The sequence below is a fragment of the Diachasma alloeum genome, unplaced genomic scaffold, assembly GCF_001412515.2.
Source record: "Diachasma alloeum isolate Michigan unplaced genomic scaffold, Dall2.0 Dall_scaffold_00178, whole genome shotgun sequence".
Lineage (NCBI taxonomy): Eukaryota > Metazoa > Arthropoda > Insecta > Hymenoptera > Braconidae > Diachasma > Diachasma alloeum.
Window position 1 is genome coordinate 3920940 of NW_021680344.1, and position 23842 is coordinate 3944781.

Here is a 23842-nt window from a genome sequence, read left to right on the forward strand (position 1 = left end):
GGATTAGCAATCTCAAAATGCCCGAGAGCCTGTGGGAGGGTCCAGACCGCGTGCATGAGCGAGCAGTAATAATTCAAATCGTCAAGAGCTTTGCCAAGGGGGCCGGGCGTTGTCTATGACCCTTCGGTGAATCAACCCTCATACATTCCCACAATCGATCTATAATCATAAGACAAAACGGCCGTTGAAATCGAAAAGATGTCGTCGTAAAGACCAACTGTCACGTCACCAATGACGCCGAGGTTTCCACAATTGCCAAGTATGACGTCTTCTCGCAGCATTGGTCACACCGATGACCTTGAACCTCAATGAAAATAGAAAACATCCTTTGGACGTGTGAAACTGCATCAAAATGACTGACGCAGAGTCCACACCCACACCTGTCACTTCTGTATTAAAAAAATGGATAAACATGTTGGATCAATGTTTGCGTAACGCAAACTCTGGAGATATCGCCTAGATCATTGGGCAATTGTTTACGTCGCGCCTGCGACTGTTCAAGAGAGATGAAAAAGAGCCCAACAACAGCCTCACATCTCCCAAGATTCATTAACGACGAGGAATTTTCAAGATGAATAGCAGCGCCAAGAAGTGTTTCGCTTGTCTGGTTGAAGCTTTCGTCAAAATGGAAATCAATTTATTACCTTTGGCCGTGAGTATTGCCAGCATGAGTAGCAACCTTTCATCAGGATTAATGAATATTCCAACATGTCGCGACACATTCTCTTCCCCCAGTAATGAATCAATACCCTTTGGATACCAATAAATTGGAGTTAATGCGTGAATTTTCCGCAGTCCGACTATTCTTGAGACGCCTCTGAATCAAATTGAATCGATTGGAACATCACTGGAAATAAACGGAAGCCCCTGGCTCGGCCTCGATGCTATTTTCATATTCGACAATCTTATTCTGACTTTCCTTCTTTCAAACGCACAACACTGAATTCGTCAATAAGTCGATTGAAATGAAAACATCGGGCGGATTAGTATCTTTACAGATACGAATGGGGCGAACCACGTGGGTGATTTAACTCTTCGACATTTAATCCTGAAAGCTCAGACAGCCGGATCGAAACGAATGCGCTCAGACGTCAGCCAAAAGTGTGCTCTTCGAGATGTGTTCGTGTCAAGTTTTAAAACATTTATGTGGGACTGGTTGAAGGTGTGAGGGAGGCAGTATCTCGACTAATGTTTGAAATTATCCGTTCGACTTTGAACCGCTCTGCGTTATCGCGGACATGTCTTCCCACTTTTCTGAAAACGCGAAAGGGACTAATCGAAAAATCCGAATGAATAAGGGACAACACGTTGTTTTGACTTCACCTCATTATCAAAGATGAAGATTCAACAAAAGACTTGCATCGTGCACATCCATAGCTGTCGGCGTCACCTGCCGAACGGCAACGCGCCTCCAACGAGCGTCGAAGAAGCGACGATGAGGGCATCGCGCACGTCTGCCAGATTCTAAAATCGTTTCTGACATTGACGCAGAATCACACCGACATATCGTCAAATATTTCGGGGTACCAGTGCCGGCTCGACGGAAAAACAAAATGAAGAAATTCATTTTTCAGGCCATCTCCATTCACTAATCCCTTCTATGATGTAACTTTGCATATTATATCAGCAATTGAGCAGCACTGGAGCAGCAAATCTCACACCGACTTAAATTCGTAGAGATCCCCATGATCAAATCCAGCTGAATCACCCCCCAACCCTGGATTATCCACAACCAACAAAAGGAAGTAATCGAAATAACTCGTCAGAACGATACGCACATGGTGACAGTTATATGCCCCATACAACCAGACTTATTGGCCCATTAATTCCCCCTTAACAGCTCGTTAAACCCCGCGAAACCCATCCATTCAAGAACAAAGTTCAATTGATTCACAACAAATAAATCTGGGGTAATTGGTTGAGATTTGAATTTGGCGCGCGTTGTCTTCTCCCGCTGTTGCAAGCTTTGAACCTTCCAATTGTCCGAGCTCGAGACCCCTCCAGCCCAGAGGAGAAGAAAAAAAAAAACAAATGGCCAACTTACTTCTTGAATCTTGTACCTCGTAGTAGTGGTTTTGCGCCTGGTGGTGGTGATCTCGTAAGTCTCTTCAACAGTCGCTCCATCCTCCTCCAAAACCGTGTCCTTAGGTTCCACTTTAACATCCACCTCCTCCTTAACATCCTGCTCCTCCTCATACTTGGGTTCATCGTCATCATCATTGTCTCCGTCCTCTAAAACTTCCTCTTTCACGTCATTGTCATGCGTCTCCATCACTTCCATGTCTATTTCCAATATTTCACAGAATGTATCACGCCCTATACTGGCTCACCCAACTTTGACTACAAAACTAATCACCAAATAATACTTCCAGCACAGGAGACTCGTTTTTTCAGTGATAAGTATCCCATCAATGGGGTCCCGGAGAATCCCGTGATATCGCCAACGCGATGCCTGATGTACTGAAGGCAACTGATGCCGAAGAACACCAGTGGCCAATAAGCAGCGCCACCAGAGTGAGCTTTTGCCCCAGGGTATGTCCCTCAGAGGCGGACGCGGTTCACGGCGAAAATAGAATTCGTCTTTTCCATGCGGTACAATACACTCGTCACGAAAAATCCTTGCTTAGAGGCCTGTCGTTTGTTCCTTATGTGCCTTGATGTCTTGACAGCCCTTGGAGTGACACATATTTTTCATTTCACGATGATTTACGAGGGATACACGGCGAGGCGGAGATTTCAAGTACGTGCAGACTGGCTTTTTGAGAGTGGATCGGACTGTTTTATGGACACCTGTTGGTAGAATGTTGAGGAAGTTGGGGAAGTTTGGACGTCGATGAAAGTTGAGAAATAAATTCTGATTTTTTTTCTATGGAATTTTTACCATTAAATATTTTTGTATTGAAGAAACAACGCGATATGAATTTTTTAGATTTTCGTTAACTTTCGTGGAATAATTGGACTGAAATTTACAATTTCCATTCCTTTTTTATGGAATTATAATTTTTTTAAATCACATTCCTCGAAATTTCTCTGGAACTGTCTCTTGACAGAGATTTCCTAGAAGTGGACTGAAAATTTCTGTCAAATCGTTACGACAGAATGTCAAGAAAGTTGAAGTTTAAATCTCAACAATATTTCTCACAAATGTGTGAATATAATTTATTCTAGAGCAATTCAATTCATGTGAAAGAATGCAACAGAATAGATTTATACAGGAAAAAAACCGTAATATATTAATCGTATGAAGCATTATCCATTTGTTTATATTTTATGGGCGATTTTTTCAAGAATCGTGAGAAGCAGAATTGGTCGGCTTGTACGACAATTCTATCACCAATCTAATTTAGGCGACCGCGACCTATTAAAAACGACCTAGGAAATTTACTAAAAATATCGTACGAATTATTCTGTTATTCTCCAAGTTTTTACGAGTGTCAGTCCCTTCATGTGGAGATAATGAGGTTACAGGAGGGACAAATGAACGTCGTGGGTGGCGCGGGGTTGATCAACTGAGGAAGAGGATTGATGACGCAGTGTCCTATGGAGTTTTCGAGGGAGAAGGGAAAATCGAGGAGTTCCCTTCTGACTTTGAAGGGCGGCAGGCCTTTGGGATTAATTTCTAGCATCAGTAATCACGTCATCAGGAAGGGAAGTGGCATTTCTAGAGAGAGCTGTTCCTCGTTCTCCTGCGGTTTTCCGTGCTACAGGTATGGAGTGACACTTTCTCGCGACAAGTTTTTTCGTTCCCGGTAGTTATGTATCATTTCTTGGAATAATTTTCCTTTCAATTGAATGGAAGAATTGAATGTTTAAATGGATTAATTTTTGGGAATTTTCTTGAGATCTCAGAGAGAGGAAATTAAATTCAAGAATTCATTGGAATTTTGCAACAACGCCCAAATTACGTGAATTTTTCTGATTTCTATGGTTTTTCATGGGATAATTGGACTGAAATTTACATTTTAAATAGATTTTTTCATCAGACTATCAATTTTCAATGGCAAAATTCCTTGAAATTTCAGTGGAAATGTAATTTGATAAAAAATTGTAGGAAATATACCGAGAAATTGCAGCCAAGAAAAATGGAATAGTGCAGAAACGACTGACTTTAGAAGAAAATGTAAACAAAATTTTCTTTGTGGCAGAATGAGAGTCAATTTAATATCAAAACAGCTGAGTTTTTGGGAATTTTTTTCTGACGTTCCTCAACAAAAGAAAAGGCCGTGACTATTCGCACCATTGCGTGAATCACTCCCGTACACTCCATACACTCCACGCATGCGTGAAGTTTGTGTGTTTCACGCAGCCGAATTTTCATACTGCTGTGTATTTCACGCAGTTGAAGTTTCATACTACTGTGTGTTTCACGCAGTTGTATTTTTATACACCTGTGTGTTTCACGCAGTTGCATTTTGATACGCCTGTGTGTTTCACGCAGTTGAAGTTTTATACACCTGTGTGTTTAACGCAGTTGAAATTTTATACACCTGTGTGTTCCGCGTAGTTGCATTTTTATACGCCTGTGTGTTTCACGCAGTTGTATTTTTATACACCTGTGTGTTTCACGCAGTTGCATTTTTATACGCCTGTGTGTTTCACGCAGTTGTATTTTTATACACCTGTGTGTTTCACGCAGTTGCATTTTTATACGCCTGTGTGTTTCACGCAGTTGTATTTTTATACACCTGTGTGTTTCACGCAGTTGCATTTTTATACGCCTGTGTGTTTCACGCAGTTGTATTTTTATACACCTGTGTGTTTCACGCAGTTGCATTTTTATACGCCTGTGTGTTTCACGCAGTTGTATTTTTATACACCTGTGTGTTTCACGCAGTTGCATTTTTATACGCCTGTGTGTTTCACGCAGTTGTATTTTTATACACCTGTGTGTTTCACGCAGTTGCATTTTTATACGCCTGTGTGTTTCACGCAGTTGTATTTTTATACACCTGTGTGTTTCACGCAGTTGCATTTTTATACGCCTGTGTGTTTCACGCAGTTGTATTTTTATACACCTGTGTGTTTCACGCAGTTGCATTTTTATACGCCTGTGTGTTTCACGCAGTTGTATTTTTATACACCTGTGTGTTTCACGCAGTTGCATTTTTATACGCCTGTGTGTTTCACGCAGTTGTATTTTTATACACCTGTGTGTTTCACGCAGTTGCATTTTTATACGCCTGTGTGTTTCACGCAGTTGTATTTTTATACACCTGTGTGTTTCACGCAGTTGCATTTTTATACGCCTGTGTGTTTCACGCAGTTGTATTTTTATACACCTGTGTGTTTCACGCAGTTGCATTTTTATACGCCTGTGTGTTTCACGCAGTTGTATTTTTATACACCTGTGTGTTTCACGCAGTTGCATTTTTATACGCCTGTGTGTTTCACGCAGTTGTATTTTTATACACCTGTGTGTTTCACGCAGTTGCATTTTTATACGCCTGTGTGTTTCACGCAGTTGTATTTTTATACACCTGTGTGTTTCACGCAGTTGCATTTTTATACGCCTGTGTGTTTCACGCAGTTGTATTTTTATACACCTGTGTGTTTCACGCAGTTGCATTTTTATACGCCTGTGTGTTTCACGCAGTTGTATTTTTATACACCTGTGTGTTTCACGCAGTTGCATTTTTATACGCCTGTGTGTTTCACGCAGTTGTATTTTTATACACCTGTGTGTTTCACGCAGTTGCATTTTTATACGCCTGTGTGTTTCACGCAGTTGTATTTTTATACACCTGTGTGTTTCACGCAGTTGCATTTTTATACGCCTGTGTGTTTCACGCAGTTGTATTTTTATACACCTGTGTGTTTCACGCAGTTGCATTTTTATACGCCTGTGTGTTTCACGCAGTTGTATTTTTATACACCTGTGTGTTTCACGCAGTTGCATTTTTATACGCCTGTGTGTTTCACGCAGTTGTATTTTTATACACCTGTGTGTTTCACGCAGTTGCATTTTTATACGCCTGTGTGTTTCACGCAGTTGTATTTTTATACACCTGTGTGTTTCACGCAGTTGCATTTTTATACGCCTGTGTGTTTCACGCAGTTGTATTTTTATACACCTGTGTGTTTCACGCAGTTGCATTTTTATACGCCTGTGTGTTTCACGCAGTTGTATTTTTATACACCTGTGTGTTTCACGCAGTTGCATTTTTATACGCCTGTGTGTTTCACGCAGTTGTATTTTTATACACCTGTGTGTTTCACGCAGTTGCATTTTTATACGCCTGTGTGTTTCACGCAGTTGTATTTTTATACACCTGTGTGTTTCACGCAGTTGCATTTTTATACGCCTGTGTGTTTCACGCAGTTGTATTTTTATACACCTGTGTGTTTCACGCAGTTGCATTTTTATACGCCTGTGTGTTTCACGCAGTTGTATTTTTATACACCTGTGTGTTTCACGCAGTTGCATTTTTATACGCCTGTGTGTTTCACGCAGTTGTATTTTTATACACCTGTGTGTTTCACGCAGTTGTATTTTTATACACCTGTGTGTTTATACACACAGGTGTGTGAAATACACAGGAGTATCTGAATACGACTGCGTGAAACACACAGGTGTATAAAAATACAACTGCGTGAAACACACAGGCGTATCAAAATGCAACTGCGTGAAACACACAGCTGTATGAAAATACAACTGCGTGAAACACACATGTGTATAAAAATACAACTGCGTGAAACACACCGCTGTATAAAAATGCAACTGCGTGAAACACACAGTAGTATGAAACTTCAACTGCGTGAAATACACAGCAGTATGAAAATTCGGCTGCGTGAAACTCACAAACTTCACGCATGCGTGGAGTGTACGGGAGTGATTCACACAATGGTGCGAATAGTCACGGCCAAAAGAAAATCCGCATGAAAATTTCGCTATTTCAATTCACCAAAATCCAATTTCTAATTACCTTCTGAGCATTTCCCCTTCACTATTCAATTAGAAGTGAAAAATCACGAATAAGCGAAAATAAATGAAAATAAGAATGAATAAAAACACCTCAAGATGATAATATCCTCAACATTCTCTCACAGCAGCCCCCAGAAGAACGCAGTCCTCTTGAAAGACATCGGAATATCCTGTGAAATCCTAAAGCCCAAACCCCCAAAGCTCCTCAAGCAAAAACCCTCGACCAAACAATATATTTTCACCCGGAAGATAAAAGCCGAGTACAACGAGTTATCAATCGTCACCTCAAAGCTCACCTCCTACACCAAGAACATGATAAAGAACATTCACGTTAGGAAGAATATAAAATTAAAGCCGTCCGGAAGTTCGATAGGGAGCTGTCGAAAAGTGCCATTGGCTGAGGAATACTTGGATGACGAGGGAAGGACGTGTCTCAAACTGAGGCTTCAGACCCTGGAAAGACCCATGACACGTGACTAATCACGAAAAATTATTCAGAGTCACGATATAAAGAAATGTAAAAATAAACCAACTCCAAAGACAAAAGACTCGAATTCAATCTTCAAAACGCGTTGAGATAAACAGTGAAATTCCATCAAATTTCCTCCATTTTTTGTTGATCTCTGAAGCTTCGAAATGCCATATAATCAATCAATTTTGCGTTATTGAGCCCTGAACTATTAAAAATGCAGCAAAATCTTTGTTCCCCACTGGTTTCAAGCATTCAAACGAGAATTAATGGTAAAACAAGGAGTTACTTACCTTCATGTGCCTCCCTCGACTGGAATCCATGGACATCCGCCATTTTTTCACCACTCACATCCCCCAATTCATCGTTTACACATTAATGATTCGTTATTGAACTCTAATGAACAATTTCCGATCAATTTTCATGACAAAATCGCTCTGTGGCGTCTGTTTTTGTCCCGCGCACAAAACATCTCCCTCGCACAATGGCGTCCCCCGTTATGCGCGGCACACATGCGCAGTAACGAGACCCGAGTGCTCGCTGCCGGCACCCAAAACATCGTAAAACATGTCGAAAGTGTTTTCGATGGAATAAAAATATTGGTTGACGACTGCCAAAAAACGCGTGTCAATATTTATATTTTTACTTTGAAAATATTGTGAATGTTTTATTGATTGAAATCGGGACTTGGAGGGCAGGACAATTCGGGAATTCGCGAGGTTATCTACTGTTTGTTGTTTATTACCTATTGTTGTCAATTTTGGGGGACAATATGTGGAAGGAAATTCATTCGGGTCAGGAGGTTTTCATGGTATCGAGTGAATTGATCGGTGACAAGTGGAAGATACTGTTGACTAATTTAATTGAACTGTGGGCTGAGGATATTTCGAGGGAGGAGGTTGTTGATAAGTGTCAGGTGAGATTGGTTTCTCCATTCGTTCAGTCGAATTATTATTAGTTGAATAATAATTAATGATGATTCGATTAGTTAATTATTCATTCACTTAATTAATCGGGATGTCATTCGTTTATTGAGAAAGAGGAGAAAATTAACTGTTCTTATTCGTCAATATCTGAAGATTGGCAGAGTGAAATTCATCAACTTTTTCTCATTTTTAAGATATTTTTCCAGGCTTTCAAATGAGACCTGGCTCATCCAATCGCATCATTCAGTCCTGAGATATTGACGATTGAACAAAGTCAATTTCACCTCACCTTCCACTACTCATCGATTAAAAAAATTGAAATAATTTCTAATTTATCATCATTTTCTTCCTCACAGAGACTGAATCCATTACTGAGTATAGAAGACGTCGACATAGACGAGATAATCGCTGGAATTCTGAGTAACATTCCTCAGCTAGCGGTTGAAGTAACAAAAAGAAAAATAAAATTGGAGACGACTGTCGAGGGTGGGGTCTTCAGGTACGAGATGGATCTCGTCAAAAGTACTCCTCAAGAATTATGGCGAGAGGTGACAATGCCCCTGTGTCTGTCTGTCGAGGATTTGCGGCGACAGAAGGAGATGTTGATCAAAGAAATGAAGAGGAAGGACGAGGAGATAATGGAGTATAGAGCCAATGGGGCTGAACTTATCAGAAGTACGTAGAATTGTTTTTTTAATCAGCGAAACTGTTCATCCCTATGACGTGAATGAGTACCAATAAAGTTCAATGAATCAATGGATGTTGAAGAAATAATTGCAGCATCGATACAATTGTCATGAGTGTTTTACAATTTTTCTTCACTTGCGGATGGGTGATAATTATTTTTTATCCTTTTCAGAACACATTCAGACGAAACCTTTCAATGAGGACTCAATCAAAGGAAATATTCCAGTGGATAGTCCCAAGTGTTGTCTAGACATTTTCAAATCTGTGATAAATACCAGTGAAGTCTGCAGGGCGAAGGATAAAATTATTAAAAAAGAGAGTCTATTCTATAATCACAGGTATTATAAGTCATTATTTTGTGGATTTATATTGCTTATTAGTTATTAAATGATTTACCAAATAAAAAATTATTTGATGAATCATAGATTTGATTTTAAAAAGGAACAAATTACATTTGAAATTTTTAACCCTTTCAATATTTTCATTAAAATTGTCTTGACATTGAAAGAACATAAAATCCTCTTCGAATCCTGTTTCTAGTCAGCCTCCAGTGATCCCCAATCACCCTCCGAACGAGGAAAATGACGACAGCAAAAGACGTAAAATAGACATAGAAACTAAAACAATCGTGGAGCCAGAAGTGGAGGTGCAAGAAATGGTAAGGAATCATTCACCGTCAACATCTGATGGACGTCTGAGAAGGAAACCTCTTCCTTAACAGTTCAATTCTCACCAAAAACCAAAAACAAAGATTACTGTAAATATCCAAGCAATAAAACATCTATTTTCCACTTTAAAAAAATTCACATCCACGTGATTTTTCACGTTTTCCCATTGATTCTTGCTTTAAAACTGGGATTATGTTGCCAGGCAATGTCTGGCTTCCACTTTCTGGACTGGCCGAGTGACGTGAACGTGTCAACACCATCAGCAAAACGAAGGAGGGGACGCTGCTCATTCTGCCCCAGGAGCTGTGATCTTAAGACAACAGCTACCTGCAGCAAGTGTCCCTCGTTCGTCTGTTCCAATCATAAGCGAGTGTTTTGTATAAAATGTGTATCAGTCCCCTCCACCACTAGATAATAAATCGATGAAGATATAGTTGGAGTTATTATGACGATTAGAGAGAGTGCGAGAGCAAATGGGTGAGTGAAAGAAGCAAAATATCCAACAAAATTATCTTTCCTACTTTTCAAAATGCAATCTCCATTTGTCTCTACAAGCGAATAATAATCTGTGAATGAAGTTGACTTTCACAGTTTCGTAGGGATTTCGAATTTTTTTTAGCACGAAATATATCACTAAGAATGCGTGAGAGGATTAAAACGGTCCCCCAAAAGTAGAAAACGTGAGAATCGAACGATTACAAAGCTTCCATTCGGAAGCAAAAAGTGTGCATGTATTTATTACCGACTCAAAACATCAAGTTATACAATTTTTCCTACAGCCTTATCAGCTATTTAATACTAAAAATGTTAATACGAAATTTTCGGATCGTCAATATCGATTAATTCAGTTGGAAAAAGCTACAAATAGGGGCATTGCTGATGACTGATCTGTAATTTCCATCAATTCAGTATTAGAAATATCATAAAGCAGAGTGATTTATTTCACAACAGAAGTAGGGAGTTTTTTTTATGAATATCTCAAGATATTCATAAACAATGTATTTTCGGAAACTTGTTCTAAACTGAAATTGAATCATCCTGCTTTATCCTTTTACGTCTGAATAATTCACCTACTCTTAATCATCTTTTCGGTATCACCACTTTCCACATTCCTCACCTTCCAGGTATTTGTACATTTACAATTACAATTTCACTACTATGCATACAATCTCATTACACAATTAATTTCTCGGCTAATACTCGCGAAATGTGCGTAGTACAGTTGATTAAATGACATTCCTGATTATTCTTATACTCAGAGACCAGCTCTGAACTCAAGAATGTCATTCAGAGGGTAGACAGAACGATCCAGCGTATGTCTGATTTTAATCCACTCGTGGAGTGGTAAAACAGGGTCAGATGGACAGAAAAATTGCTGTGGATTTTTCATTAAAATTGTGTTTTTTGTGCTCTAGTTTTTCGTGAATTGAATGGTTTTGAGGATCAAACAACCCTTCAGATCATAAACAAATCTTGAACTGTTAGGGTCATTTGACCCTCAACCAGAACAAAAAGGAAAGTTCCCTGAATTCTCTGCAAAAATGTGAATTTATTCTATTTCACCACTCCACGACTGGATAAAATACGAAAACAAAATTATTCTCACACGAATAAATGTAACTTCCTCATCTCTATTATCTCGTCATTGAGTTGCTGGCTGTTGTACCAAAAGAGACCATGTATATATTATGTGGCTAAAATTCTATCCAAAATCTTGACTTATAAACATACAAAAAGCAATTCCAGTGGTACCAACGAGCATTTCCAGTTATTGTTTAGGTTTTTTCAGTGCTTTCGAATGGAGAAAAATCATGACCTGTACAAAGCGGCAACAAACGTTAATTTTTGCCTCCACTTTCTTCTTTTAATCTTCATAATCGTTTATAGGCACAATAAAGGCTTTATTTTCCGCCAGCATAAATCAGAGAGACGAATAGCTACAGCTCGAGTCATCTGTCGCGATTCGTGGGACATTTATTCTTGAATTACACAAATTCACAGATCATCAGATCAATACGTCAATTTTTTTCGATTGAAGATGAAAAATAAAATAACCACAACTGTGCTGCGTGGCTCTAATACATTTTTCTAATATTTATCAGTAGCGAGGAATTAAATTCCATTAAATCACCTTATTAACGAAACAATTCATCGTTTAGGAAGTCGTAAAAAAATTAACGTCAAAATATTTTTATTAAGAATTAAATTTCGAGCAAAGAAAGTCTTAACATTTACCCCTTAAACCGTTCGTTATCAAATTAAAAATTAATATCAAATCATTTAACAATCATCAAGATATAAAAAAAGTCAATTTCAACATTTTTATTAATAGTTCATTCATTAAAAAACTGCAGATGACTTTTTTACAAAGAATTGAATTTTCACCTGAAACTTTCTTATGAACTTCTCTTCTAAAACCCCTCATTACTCAAACAATTATGTCTTTACCAAATTGTAGTGAAAAAATCGAGTCTTCCATTGAATTCCCCACTTCCCTAACGAACTGTAGTCAACACGATGATCCCCTTAGGAAATACCCATACCCCCAACGCACGCAAATGATTGCATCGTACATATCAAAGCATCAGTCGTGCATTAATTGACACCGCGTTAAACCGACCATTTCATAAACCTATTTTACCACTTAGTTTACAACGATCGTCAGCCCCGTTAATCGGTGCATAATACGTAGCATTAGGAGCAGGCAGTCTATGCTTCGAATTATCATTAAATTCCCTTCCCCTCGATCTGTTTCGGCTGAAACAGACATTTGAAGTAGCTCAATAGTTTCAGAAATTTGAGGATTGCTAAAAAATTCAAAGAATTGGCGAAAACCTCGTTTACATTCGAAATCGTAATTTTTTTCTCAATTTAATAGTAGAATGAAACACCAGGAAAAATAATTCAACACGGTGCAGGATTTTTTTTTGTTTTTAGTTGAGGGTCAAATGGATTTGAAGGTCAAATGACCTTTAAGAACGTTTGAAGTTGAGGGTCAAGGGGTCCTGAGGGTTAAGTGGTTTAAGGGTCAATTGACCCTTAACCCTACACACCTTCAGGGGTCGTTTGCCCTTGACGACAATTTGACCCTCAAGTTTGAAGAAAAGCAATTATTTAACACAGTTCACGAAATTTGTTTTTGTTTTGAATTGAGGGTCAAATGGTCTTGAAGGTCAACCCTTGAAAACTTTTGAAATTGAGGGTCAAATGATCTTGAAGGTCAAACAACCCTTAAAAAAGTTCCAAGTTGTGGGTCAAATGGCCCTAAAAACGGTTTGACCCTTAACCATACACGTCTTTAAGAGCAATTTGCCCCTCAACTTCAAACCTCCTCAAGGGCTGATTGACCCTCAAAACCATTTGATCCTCAACCAATAACAATTTTCCTTTTAATATTCAATACGTCGAACCTATTAAGCTACTTCAAACTCGTGGTCCTCAATTATTTCTCCCTGTCTCACAAGACGTCGATCACAATGCGCTTGATGAAGTCTTTGGTTCAAATTCATACTTTATCATTTTTACATATAATATATCGCGAGTATTGATTGTGCTGATCATAATTGCAATTAGGCCCTTCATAATACGAAACTGAAAACAATTAATATAGTTCAACGAGTGATTGAGATGCACCTGTGCTGCAGTTCTACCCACATATGCCAACAATTTGTGATAAATCATAGTTAAAAATCTAGGGTCATTAGAATGATATTCCTAATGAAATCACCAAATCTTACTAGTCAATTATAGGATTGACTTGGTCAGCGACATTTTCTGTTGAAGGACACTTGTCCTTCTGTATAAAAATTTATTATAAAATTTCACCAGTTGCTGGCTAACAGGAGCATCTCCAAGCGTCACCTTGTTGGGAGGGCGATTGAGCTTTTATGATGCTGTCTGCACCTTCTCTCTCTGACGCCTCGAACAAACTTGCCTGCAATTTGAAATATTCGAATTAATCGAATTCATTAAATCAAATTATTCATTTTGATACTAATGAATTGGGTTTGATGATTGATATTACCCTTCGACCTCTCTGCTCACGTATCCGCCTAGCGAGTGTCAGGAAAGCATCCTCGATGTTGATGTTCTCCTTGCAGGACACTTCGAAAAACGGCATATCGAAATTGTCAGCTATTTTTTGACCCCGTTCGATGTCCACGGCTCTGTGACTCGTCGCGTCGCATTTATTCGCTGCGAGAACTTTCACGACGTCTGGTGAAGCATTCTAAAATCATAATTTTGTGTTTTTTTTCTCAATTTAATAACAAAATGAAAGACCGGCAAACGACTATTTAGTCCCATTTAGAAAACGTTTTTTTTCTCGTTTTTAGTTGAGGTCAAACGACCTTCAAGAATGTTTAAGGGTCATTTACCCTTTATTAAGACTTTCTTATCGTCAGCTCCAAGAAAAAACAACTATTTAGCAGAATTCGGGAAACTTTTTGTTTTTAGTTGAGAGTCGAATGATTTCGAGGTGTTCGCAAGGGTCAAGTGATTCTTAAGAACGCTTGGAGTTGAGGGTCAAATGGTCTTAAGAGTCATTTGATCCACAACTCCACGAAAAAACCACTGTTCAATACAATTCAGGATTTTTTTCGCTTTTTAATGAGGATCAAATGACCCCTTAGAGGTCATTTGACCTTTACCCTACACGTCTTTAAGGATCGTTTGCCCCGCAAGAAAATTTAGCACAGTAGAATGGAAATTACTTCTTGGATGTTCCGAAGCCAGTAGGACAGATGATTAAAGCTTTCAAGACTGGTGACATCGTACATCAGGAGAATACCCATCGCTCCTCGGTAGTAGGCAGTGGTCAGGGTTCTAAAACGCTCTTGACCAGCAGTGTCCCTAATACAAAAACATAAAAAAATTCTCAAGGCGTTGAATGATTCAACATAAATCTGGAAAAAATCATGAACTCTTTTCTCTTCAAATTTCTTCTTAAGCAAAATCTTCAGAAGAATTTACGAACAACCAGAAATTTCTCAGAGCTACAGAATGCTCCTAACGATTTTCAGGAGAGAACAATTTTTTTCACTCCGAGGGCTAAATTCAATTTCTCAAAACGAATTAAAAAATCAAGATTGCACTCACCAAATTTGCAGTTTGATCGGTGTGCCATCTAGATTTATGATCTTCTGCTTGAAGTCAATGCCTGGAGACAAAGAAACATTACCAAAACACCCCCTTACCCCTCCCCCGCCCTCATCTAAGCCTTAAGAAACCGAAACCCCTTAAAATTAAAAAAAATCGTCAACTAAATGACTTCCAATTAATAACAGAATTATTAATAATTAATTTTTCGTATGAAGTCGCGAAGAAACTCCGTGACTCACCAATGGTAGATATATAAGTGTCATAGTAACGTTCATCGCAGTATCGATGAACAATGCACGTCTTTCCCACATTGGAATCCCCCAGCACAAGTACTTTGTAAGTAGCAGCAAAATCAAGCGCCATGTTGCTTTGCCCTGTGATGATTTTGAACTGTTGTTGGGCCGCCTCCGTGTCGTCGTCCGGGGGTTGTACTTACGATCAGGGCATTTGCCAAATGCATTTGTCAGTATGAAATTCTGGTGGCGGGGGGTGAAGGATCGATTTCGAGCATGCGCTTTATCTTCACTTCACCGGGGGTATTTACCCCCCATTGCCCAGAAGTATTTTTGCAGCACTTCTTTTTTTACTTCATAACAGGTATCGATGAATAAATTCTGTATTGCATTGAAGTACTGGCGAACAATTGGAATTTATGGGTTTGGAAAGTACGCGATTATTTTGGGCGGAGAGACGTCTGTCTCGAGAGCTTTTTTGCGGGGGAAATTTTATTAATATTATATATTAACTATATATTTTGTTTTTTTTATGAGTCTTTTTCGTTTTTAGTTGAGGGTCAAATTGTCTTAAGGGTCATTTGAAGGGCGAAGGATTGTCTGACCTTCAAAATCATTTGACCCGCAGTTAGAAATAAAAAAAGCTTTCAAAACTGTACAAAATAGTTGTTTTTCTTTGGAGTTGAGGGTCAAAATTCTCTTGAGGGGCAAGCGATTCTTGAAAATGAGTAGGGGTAAGGGTCAAATGACCCTTAGGATCATTTGACCCGCAACAAAAAATAGCAAAAATTCTCCTGAATTGTGCTGAACTGTGTTTTTTCTCAGAGTTGAGGGTCAAACGACCCTCAACACCATTTGACTCTTGACTGAAAATATCCGCAAGGGTTGCTTGACCTCCAAAACCATTTGACCCTCATTTTAAAAAAATCCTCAAATTGTGCTAAAGATTCGTTTTTCCGGATGTCAGAAAAACTAGAACTCTAAAAATAATCAATGAATAAACTCCACTTCTTGATTCTTTGGTTGTTTATTTCTATCGAAACTTTTGAATTTCATTAATTGACATTTACTTAGCTCTTAAACTCACAATCCAAAGCCTAGTCACTCGAAAACAACAAAAACAATTACAATAATTCGTCGATCACTCGACATCTCTTGGCAAAAAACATCATCATTTGTATAAAACAGTCCCTGTATAAAAATCAATGCTCAGGATTTACTAAATAATAACTATAAGTAATCAAACAAATGCTTGTGATGGCTGACGACTACTCGCAGGTATTAAATCGATACAAATACATTCGTTACACATTCAGGCACTTCGAAATCTAGAGCAATAGTTCTTTCAAATGACTAAATTTCTCTACATTCTCTCTATTGTCACTAAACACTCTTATTCATACCGTCCCCTCGGGATCAATCACTCTCCGTCATTCGTTATTCTAGCTATTACATAATGAAGCGATTTTCTAGTTTTGGAACACATAAATTTCTAGTTTTTTGGTAAACATGAGATTATTGGGGGTCTTGATTTTTAATTATTACTACTATAATTTAACAATGGTTTAAACACAGTCAACGTTTGAAATATAAATAAATTGTATCTCACAGTCTCTTCATGAATTTTTCGTAATCATTATTAAATACTTTTGATACTTTTTACAATTATTTCAGTAGTGATGCAGCAAAATAGCCTACGTCAACTTCCTTTCAAGTTTAGTTTCGGAGAAATTTTTTTAGATAACTTTTTCGATTAGATATTTTCTAGTGGTATTCTCCTCCTGAATTTTGTAGCTTTTCTTCGATTTTTTTAATGAGGAAACAAATGCAGTGAAAAAACTCGAGTTGAGGAATTTCTGTAGAAAATATTTTAGCAGAATAAAATGTCATTGAAATCCATTGATTTTGTTCATTATTAATTGAAGTAAAATTAACTCATTAATAAACAATGACATAAAAATCTTCACAAAAATTTTGCCGTCTTCCCTCAATTTCAAAAAATAATTCATCTTTAATTTGCTGCTTCACTACTGATTTGAGTTTTAAAAAAGAAAAAATTAAATCTACCGAAAAAAACTCAATGCAGTCTCATTAATAGGCCGACGAATAATCAGTAGATTTATCTATAGATAGGACATATTCTCGGAAAATTGAACGAGAAAAAAAATGAATTGCAATAACAATGCAAAGAAGACCGATGGAATTCGTGAAAATACTTCTAAAAATACCTTTCAATACGGGAGTCTTCGCTTACGATTTAATATGAAAATAATTTGTTCGTCCAACAAGATGGTTTTCTTTGATAAAATTGGTAAAAACACTTTGATTAATGGTTGAATCAGGATCAAAGGACAGCGCACATACCGAGACCCACGAGGATTAGTCCAATCATACAGGTCACCTCGCGTTTTATTTTACGAATTTTCAGTCCAGCTCCGGGGAGTAACTCATCGTTGTGCCATCGTAGGGAGAACAGAGGGATTAGAACGTGGAGAATATCGGGAATCATGAACCCTAGATCACGAATTACCTAAAAGAAAATTTTAATCAATTTAATTCAAAAAGTATTCGGTAGAGAATTAATTTTTTTAGCCAAAATGAGAAAAATGCGTGAGTGTAAAAACTGCATTCTCTTGAATCGCAAATATCTTCGAAACTACTAGGTTCAGAGAAAAATCGATAAGAACATTTTTTGTAGCGGAGAAAATTTCCTTCAAAAAATGTCTTATCAGATTTTCTCCTAAAATCATCCATTACCGAGATAATTCGGTATTTAGAATTTTGTTCATCAAACGTTTCGTTATTTCATTTTTACCTGATGAGCGTAACCCTCGCCCCTCAGTACATTAGTGACGAACTGATCCCAGCTCCCCGCAAAAATATGGACCATTCCAATGCCACTGATGACCACAGATTTCTTCCCAGTGACTGGGCTCTTGCTGTCAGCTAGAAGCACCACCAATACCGTGGATATAAGCTCGGTAATGGAGAAGAACATTTGGTGGTACCACTGGGAGTAGAAGTCATCGTTCCAGTAGTTTATGTAAACCCACCAGGAGTAGTAGTGCGAGAATATCGCACTGATAAAGAGAACCAGCATTCCTAGTCTCAAACGACGCTGGAAAGCCAGCCAGGCTAGGTACTTTGCTGTTTCGTAGAATGCCACCACTCCTATCACTATTGTTGCCCATATTTTCAAGCTGTTGGGGGTCGCGTTGAAGTACATGTGCTTGTAGGAAGCAACTCCTGACTCGTAGGAACCTGTTATTGCGATAATTATAATTATAATTGGGGGGGGGGTGAAGGAGGAAGTAAGCGATAGCAAAATTATAAAGTAATGANGGGGGGGGGGGGGTGAAGGAGGAAGTAAGCGATAGCAAAATTATAAAGTAATGAATTGTTCTATTATTTCGAAAAAACTCCTCTGGATTGAAAATAATATCCATGAATGTAGTGAGAGTTGATTTTCTACATCTCATTAAAGATCTGATTGTCGTAATAATGACTAGTTTTACATGAAAATGTCACAAGACTTTTTTGTAGACAATTTCATCAGCTATAAAAAGTTTCAGAGGAAAATTTCTCTATTTTCTTTGGATTCAGAGATATCTCCAAAGAACTAATTCCAAATAAGGAATAACTACTCTCGTTTCTAAAATTGTTGAATTATAAATTGTTCAATCATCTCGAAAAAACTCCTCTGGATTCAAAATAATATCGATCAATGAAACGAGAGTTGATTTTCTACGTCTCATTAAACATCTGATTATCGTAATAATGAGTAGTTTTACATGAAAATGTCACAAGACATTTTTGTAGACAATTTCATCAGCTATAAAAAGTTTCAGAGGAAAATTTCTCTATCTTCTTTGGATTCAGAGATATTTCCAAAGAACTAGTCCCAAATAAGGAATAAATACTCTCGTTTCTAAAATTGTTGAATTATGAATTGTTCAATCATCTCGAAAAAACTCCTCTGGATTCAAAATAATATCGGTGAATGAAGCGAGAGTTGATTTTCTACGTCTGATTAAACATCTGATTATCGTAATAATGAGTAGTTTTACATGAAAATGTCACAAGACATTTTTGTAGACAATTTCATCAGCTATAAAAAGTTTCAGAGGAAAATTTCTCCATCTTCTTTGGATTCAGAGATATTTCCAAAGAACTAGTCCCAAATAAGGAATAAATATTCTTGTTTCTAAAATTGTTGAGCTATGATCATCTCATCATCTCGAAAAAAAATTCCTCTGTGGCAATTTCACCAATAAAAATTCGGTAGAGAATTAAATTAATGATTCATCTCTTTCATCGAAAAATAAAAAAAAAATCAACTTTAAAGAAATGTAACATTTTCAGCTGTCGAATATCTTCACGACAATTTTATCACCTTTGAATACAGTATCCCAGCAAGAGCACGAGCAGTACTGCTTGTCCACATCTCTCGAGTACTCTCTCCAAAAATAATAAAGAAATAAAATATGAAGAGGAGGTACGACCAGAGGTGCCAGTACCCCCACGAATTTCGGGCCGCAGTTTGATATGTTCGATAGAACAATACGTCTCAGTATTCGATGCACCATGTCTACTAGAATAACCCTCACCCGATCAAATTCGAAATTTCGATTTTCAAATTGAAAACATTTTTCACGAGAGTCGAGCCTCGCCAGTAAGGATGAACAAAATCAATGAATAATTTACGAATTGCCTGAACTAAATTTCGAAAAACCGTGAAAATCCCCCATTCTCCACGATTTTATTCCATTATTTCGACAACGAAAAATTCAACATTTTCCATCGAATTGTCACACCGGATTATCACCCTCCTAATTTCGTTATTAAAACCCCCAGAATTGTGTAATTGGGAAAATGGAAGCCCCAGGACATTCCAGAGGCTCGACACAGGCACCACAAGCACTCTCCAACAATTTATAAAACCCCTTTATTAATTCAGAAAAACGGGTTAAAAATTCGAATAGTCCATTGAGTTTCGATTTTCGTGCACAGGAATATTGACGTTGTCGTAATGACGAATGGCAGCGAGTGCGAGATCGGGCACAGTACTGATGAGATTTTTTTCCCACTTGTTGAAATTTTTCCAAGCAGATGGGAGACCTGGGGTAACACGAGAGATCTAGATGATCGACTGTAGTACTTGATGTTAACAGCATAAATATTTATTATTCTGATGGACAAAAGAATTATGGATTTTTATATTCGATCTTCCCTATTCAGCCCTCTTATTGCTTGATTTTTTGCTTTATTGTGTGTAGTTATCAAGTCTCTTTTGATAATTTCATGCTTTTATCTGTTTTGTTACTGTTAGAATAATGTGATTGATTCATAAGATTCGTTCGTAATAATTATGTTATATTTTGGTTTTCCCTTGAGGGATCTTCCTTCCAGGATTGGATGAGAAGCATTTTTATCTATCTATCTATCTACCTATCTGATATCAATAGACGTCCTGGTCCATTTTTTTCAAATACAGAACAAATATTCCATAAATTTTATTTAATACAAAAATGTTACAATAGTCTTACACCTAGAATTCTATTCTATTACACACTAATTTAAACAATTTCGGGCGTCGCAACTCTGAAAGAAAATGATGTCTGAAGTCCTTGGAATGAAAAATATACAACATCTCTGACCCCCTCCCGCAAGCTCATTGAAGCTTCTCAAGATTGTTTCCAATCCACGTCCTCAAATTCCCCACTTCATAGTTCCCCTGCACACCCTGGATAACGAGATTGCCCTCCTGATAATGCTCATCATCAATGCTCATAAAATGTCCCTGACTAGCTCCAGCCTCCATCGCCGAGGTATAAATCTCACAGTCACTAACTCCATTACTACTCATCCTCCTCAATTTCTTCCACAACAAGAACAAGGCTGTGTCCTTGACTTCTCCCCCCCAGGCGTCAGCATTCTCCTCCTCCTTGAACTTCTTCAGCTTCTCATCATCGATGAAATCCTCAAAGAACTCGAGATGCTTTCTGACGTCCTCCGCACTGTACTGAGGATCAATAATCCTCCCCAGGTCCTCCACCTCCTCGCTCTCCTTCGGCTTGACGATCACCTGCATCTTGAACCTTCCCTTCCTCCCGTAGTTAACGGAATCCGGTGAGAATGGGTGAATTCCACAGGACTTGAACCCCTCTGACACAGTTTTTCCACAGTCCACCATCTTCAGAGCATTGAACAACAGAGGAGCAAAGTTCTCCTTCTTTATTCTCTTCCTGTTGTTGTTCATCCTCCAGTGTTCAGTGGCCATCAGCCAGGCCTCCTTGAGATCCCCGAAGAACTGAGCGTCCAAAGGCTGCAGAATGTGCCCCATATTCGGGTGCACTGGCAGCAGATGAATCTTATTGCTCTTACAAAATTTGCTCAACGACTGCGTCATGAAGGCAGTGTTGGAGTCGATGAAGAGAACCACTGGCTTCTCAATTCCGTTTCTCTTCAGCCACTTGTCGAAGACCTTGGTGAGGTACTCGTGAAAGCTCTCCTTGGTCATCCAGCCGTCGCTCGTCTTCCCAATCGTCCAGCCCTCCGGCAATTTCGTCAGCATCCCAGGGCGAATCCTCTCCTGCTTGAAGACTATCATTGGAGGCGCCAGGGTGCCAGCGGCGTTAGCTGTGAAGAGACTCGTTGCACACTCGTCGACGTGATTGTGAGCGAAACTGAAGTCCGTTCGGTCGCCTTTCCTCACGAGTATCTTCTTGCCTATTGGGTTGAAGATCAGGGCTGCCTCCTCACTCGTGAAGATCCTCGAGGGGTCGATGGTGAACAGTTCGTTTGTCTCCAGGTACTTCTTTATGTGCGCGAACCAATCGCGAACTGACGCCTCCGATGGCGCTGTCTTCGCGTAAGACAAATTCTTCTTGAACCTCTCGATTATCTCCGTGTGACGCTCCTCGAAGTTCTTGTACCAGTTGTGCCCCGGCTTGTCGTCTGAGAATATGTTCTTTCGTTTGAGCTCTCTCAGGGTTGTCTGGACACTGCCGCACATCTGGTTCTTCTTCAGGGCGAAACCCAGGTCCGATGTCTCGTTCACCCAGTCCACTAGCTCGCGCTCTTCGTTCTCGTCGAGGACCGGGGGTGGACCCGATTTACCGTCGATCGGGTGTGTTCCCTTGTACTTGGACATGAGGGTTGTCTTCGGCACCCCGTACTCGATACTCACCTCCCGCAGGGAACGACCGCATTTCACTGCCTCCAGGGCCTCCAGCAGCTTTTGGCGGGGGTATCTCTTGCGTTTCTTCGTCGGGTCTGTGTTCACCCTCGGCATTTCTGGGGGTGGAGGGAAATCGGGGGTTTAGTCGCGTACGAAAAAATTTCAGGGACAAACCTAGCGAATTTGATGGAAAATTTTGTGGGATTCATGTTAAACTTTTAGGGAAATTTCATTGCAGTGCTGTTGAGGTGCAGTTTGGATTCAATTTCGAGTTCTATGCATGTCAATTTGTTTTTTGTTTCGAGTATTTCAGTATTTGGGGAGAAATGTCGACCGGGTAAAATATTTTACTGTCACAGTTTATTGGGGGAGAATATGGCAGGTCAGTTTTTGAGTAAAATGCACTTGAATTTTTAGCTCGAATCCATATTAATTTTAAATTAATAGCCACATTAACTTTTAGCTATTTTATTTCAGTTTTTTGAGAATTTCTCGAAAACTAAGGGAGCTAGCGTCTTGAATCCAATTGCATTTAATATTTGGGGAGTGATGCTAACCGGGTAAAATATTTTACTGGCACAGTTTATTGAGGGAAAAAACGGCAGGTCGGTTTTTGAGTAAAATACACATGAGTTTTTAGCTCAAATCCATATTAATTGTTAGCTGAAGTCCATATTTCATTAACTTTTAGCCATTTTCTTTTAATTTGTTAAGGATTTCTCGAAAACTAAAAGAGCTAGCGCCTTGAATCCAATTTCATTCAATTCCTGAGGGAATTTACGACCTTGTGATAGCAATTTCAGGTGAAATTGGAATTTCAAGGAATTTTTTCATTGAAAATTCACAATTTGATGGAGAAAATCAAAATAGAAAATCAATAGAGATGGAAATTTTAGCCTAATTGTTTCAGGAAAATTCTAGTGAATATATTCTTGAATTTCTACTGAAATAATAGATAATGTCAAGTGTTGCAAACTAGGTCCTTTTAAAAATGTCAACAGACATTTTTTAGGGCAAATTGACCAGAAAATCGACAGGAAACAAATGAGGAAAAATATACAATTTTTCAATTTTTAATGTCTTGAGATTCGAAGAGTGGAATTTGCAGAACTTTACGCCATTTTCACGCACTTTTGCCATGTTTCAAAATAAGAAAAAAAAACGATTTAATTACTCGTTCAGAAAATATTAAAAATTCGAAAAAGTTTATTTTCCTCTATTTTGGTTTTCGTACGTTTTCTAATTCATTGACAAAAAAAATGGGTAAATAACAATGATCTTGATGAATGTTTACCTGAGTCCAACTTAACCTCAAGTCTATGTTACGTGCATCCAATTGAAACGATTGAGTGGTCTCAGATAAATTCCACGGGGATCTCGTACATTCCACTGTTCCAAATATTCTCTCAATAATTTAATTCACTATTTCAATGAATAGTGATGGCTTAGTCTGACAGTTCCATCATTACTATTGCGACCAACAAACTTCCCCAACATTCGAAATAATCTTCCACCATATTCCGGTACTCAACAAGAGTGTCTCCTCACACACACGCGTTTGACTAGTTTTCGGCTGATTCTATTGAATTTTCCAAATATTGTTATGTGATTTTTTAATCGAAAGAAGAAAAATTGAGTGGAAAAACCTTAGAGAATT

At 38.5% G+C, this 23842-nt stretch overlaps 5 protein-coding genes across 8 annotated transcripts in view; 1 reads left to right on the forward strand and 4 right to left on the reverse strand.

The window, feature by feature from the left end:
* LOC107039942 (tropomodulin) overlaps nt 1-7859 on the reverse strand; it is a 37965-nt gene extending 30106 nt beyond the window's left edge. For 2 of the 3 annotated variants that reach the window (XR_003783070.1, XM_015259820.1), the window contains exon 1: nt 2045-2465. Coding sequence is in view for 1 of the 3 variants with exons in the window: in XM_015259820.1 (XP_015115306.1) it covers nt 2045-2281 (237 nt within the window). In the remaining 2 variants the exon portion in view is untranslated. Of the gene's footprint in view, nt 1-2044; nt 2466-7684 lie in introns of those variants that run through there. The other variant, XR_003783073.1, reaches the window with a different exon arrangement.
* A 36-nt stretch (nt 7860-7895) lies between these two features.
* On the forward strand, nt 7896-10105 carry LOC107039987 (non-homologous end-joining factor 1). Of its 2 annotated transcripts, none has more exons than XM_015259876.1 (5): nt 7896-8307; nt 8674-8992; nt 9177-9342; nt 9545-9662; nt 9875-10105. In XM_015259876.1, the coding sequence occupies exons 1-5, from the start codon at nt 8164-8166 to the stop codon at nt 10085-10087; spliced, it is 960 nt and encodes a 319-aa protein (XP_015115362.1). In that variant the 5' UTR covers nt 7896-8163; the 3' UTR covers nt 10088-10105. The 2 variants fall into 2 exon arrangements, with proteins under 2 accessions (XP_015115362.1, XP_015115370.1); XM_015259884.1 differs by having other exon boundaries at nt 9545-9761; nt 9875-9963.
* A 2767-nt stretch (nt 10106-12872) lies between these two features.
* On the reverse strand, nt 12873-15203 carry LOC107040384 (ras-related protein Rab-8A). Its single transcript, XM_015260466.1, has 5 exons — nt 15012-15203; nt 14770-14830; nt 14385-14523; nt 13697-13900; nt 12873-13606 (listed from the first exon to the last, which is right to left on the reverse strand). Exons 1-5 carry the CDS (start codon nt 15133-15135, stop codon nt 13508-13510), a joined length of 627 nt encoding a protein of 208 aa, XP_015115952.1. The 5' UTR covers nt 15136-15203; the 3' UTR covers nt 12873-13507.
* Nucleotides 15204-17016: 1813 nt separating this feature from the next.
* Nucleotides 17017-20073, reverse strand: LOC107040376. Its single transcript, XM_015260453.1, has 3 exons — nt 19399-20073; nt 17821-18266; nt 17017-17535 (listed from the first exon to the last, which is right to left on the reverse strand). Exons 1-3 carry the CDS (start codon nt 19589-19591, stop codon nt 17350-17352), a joined length of 825 nt encoding a protein of 274 aa, XP_015115939.1. The 5' UTR covers nt 19592-20073; the 3' UTR covers nt 17017-17349.
* Nucleotides 20074-20479: 406 nt separating this feature from the next.
* On the reverse strand, nt 20480-23800 carry LOC107038782. Its single transcript, XM_015258052.1, has 2 exons — nt 23480-23800; nt 20480-22301 (listed from the first exon to the last, which is right to left on the reverse strand). Exon 2 carries the CDS (start codon nt 22297-22299, stop codon nt 20677-20679), a length of 1623 nt encoding a protein of 540 aa, XP_015113538.1. The 5' UTR covers nt 22300-22301; nt 23480-23800; the 3' UTR covers nt 20480-20676.
* Nucleotides 23801-23842: the final 42 nt, after the last annotated feature.

Bases quoted from the DNA above. Each gene is read 5' to 3' on its own strand.
- LOC107039987 (XM_015259876.1), top strand. From the start codon at position 8,164: ATGTGGAAGGAAATTCATTCGGGTCAGGAGGTTTTCATGGTATCGAGT. The intron at 9,343-9,544 runs GTATTATAAGTC...TCCTGTTTCTAG, and splicing joins AGTCTATTCTATAATCACAG to TCAGCCTCCAGTGATCCCCA. The intron at 9,663-9,874 runs GTAAGGAATCAT...TTATGTTGCCAG, and splicing joins AAGTGGAGGTGCAAGAAATG to GCAATGTCTGGCTTCCACTT.
- LOC107040384 (XM_015260466.1), bottom strand. From the start codon at position 15,135: ATGGCGCTTGATTTTGCTGCTACTTACAAAGTACTTGTGCTGGGGGAT. The intron at 14,831-15,011 runs GTGAGTCACGGA...CTTTGTCTCCAG, and splicing joins CACTTATATATCTACCATTG to GCATTGACTTCAAGCAGAAG. The intron at 13,901-14,384 runs GTAATTTCCATT...TTATGATTTTAG, and splicing joins GGCTTCGGAACATCCAAGAA to AATGCTTCACCAGACGTCGT.
- LOC107040376 (XM_015260453.1), bottom strand. From the start codon at position 19,591: ATGGTGCATCGAATACTGAGACGTATTGTTCTATCGAACATATCAAAC. The intron at 18,267-19,398 runs GTGATAAAATTG...TCGCAATAACAG, and splicing joins CTGGGATACTGTATTCAAAG to GTTCCTACGAGTCAGGAGTT. The intron at 17,536-17,820 runs GTAAAAATGAAA...ATTTTCTTTTAG, and splicing joins GCGAGGGTTACGCTCATCAG to GTAATTCGTGATCTAGGGTT.
- LOC107038782 (XM_015258052.1), bottom strand. From the start codon at position 22,299: ATGCCGAGGGTGAACACAGACCCGACGAAGAAACGCAAGAGATACCCC.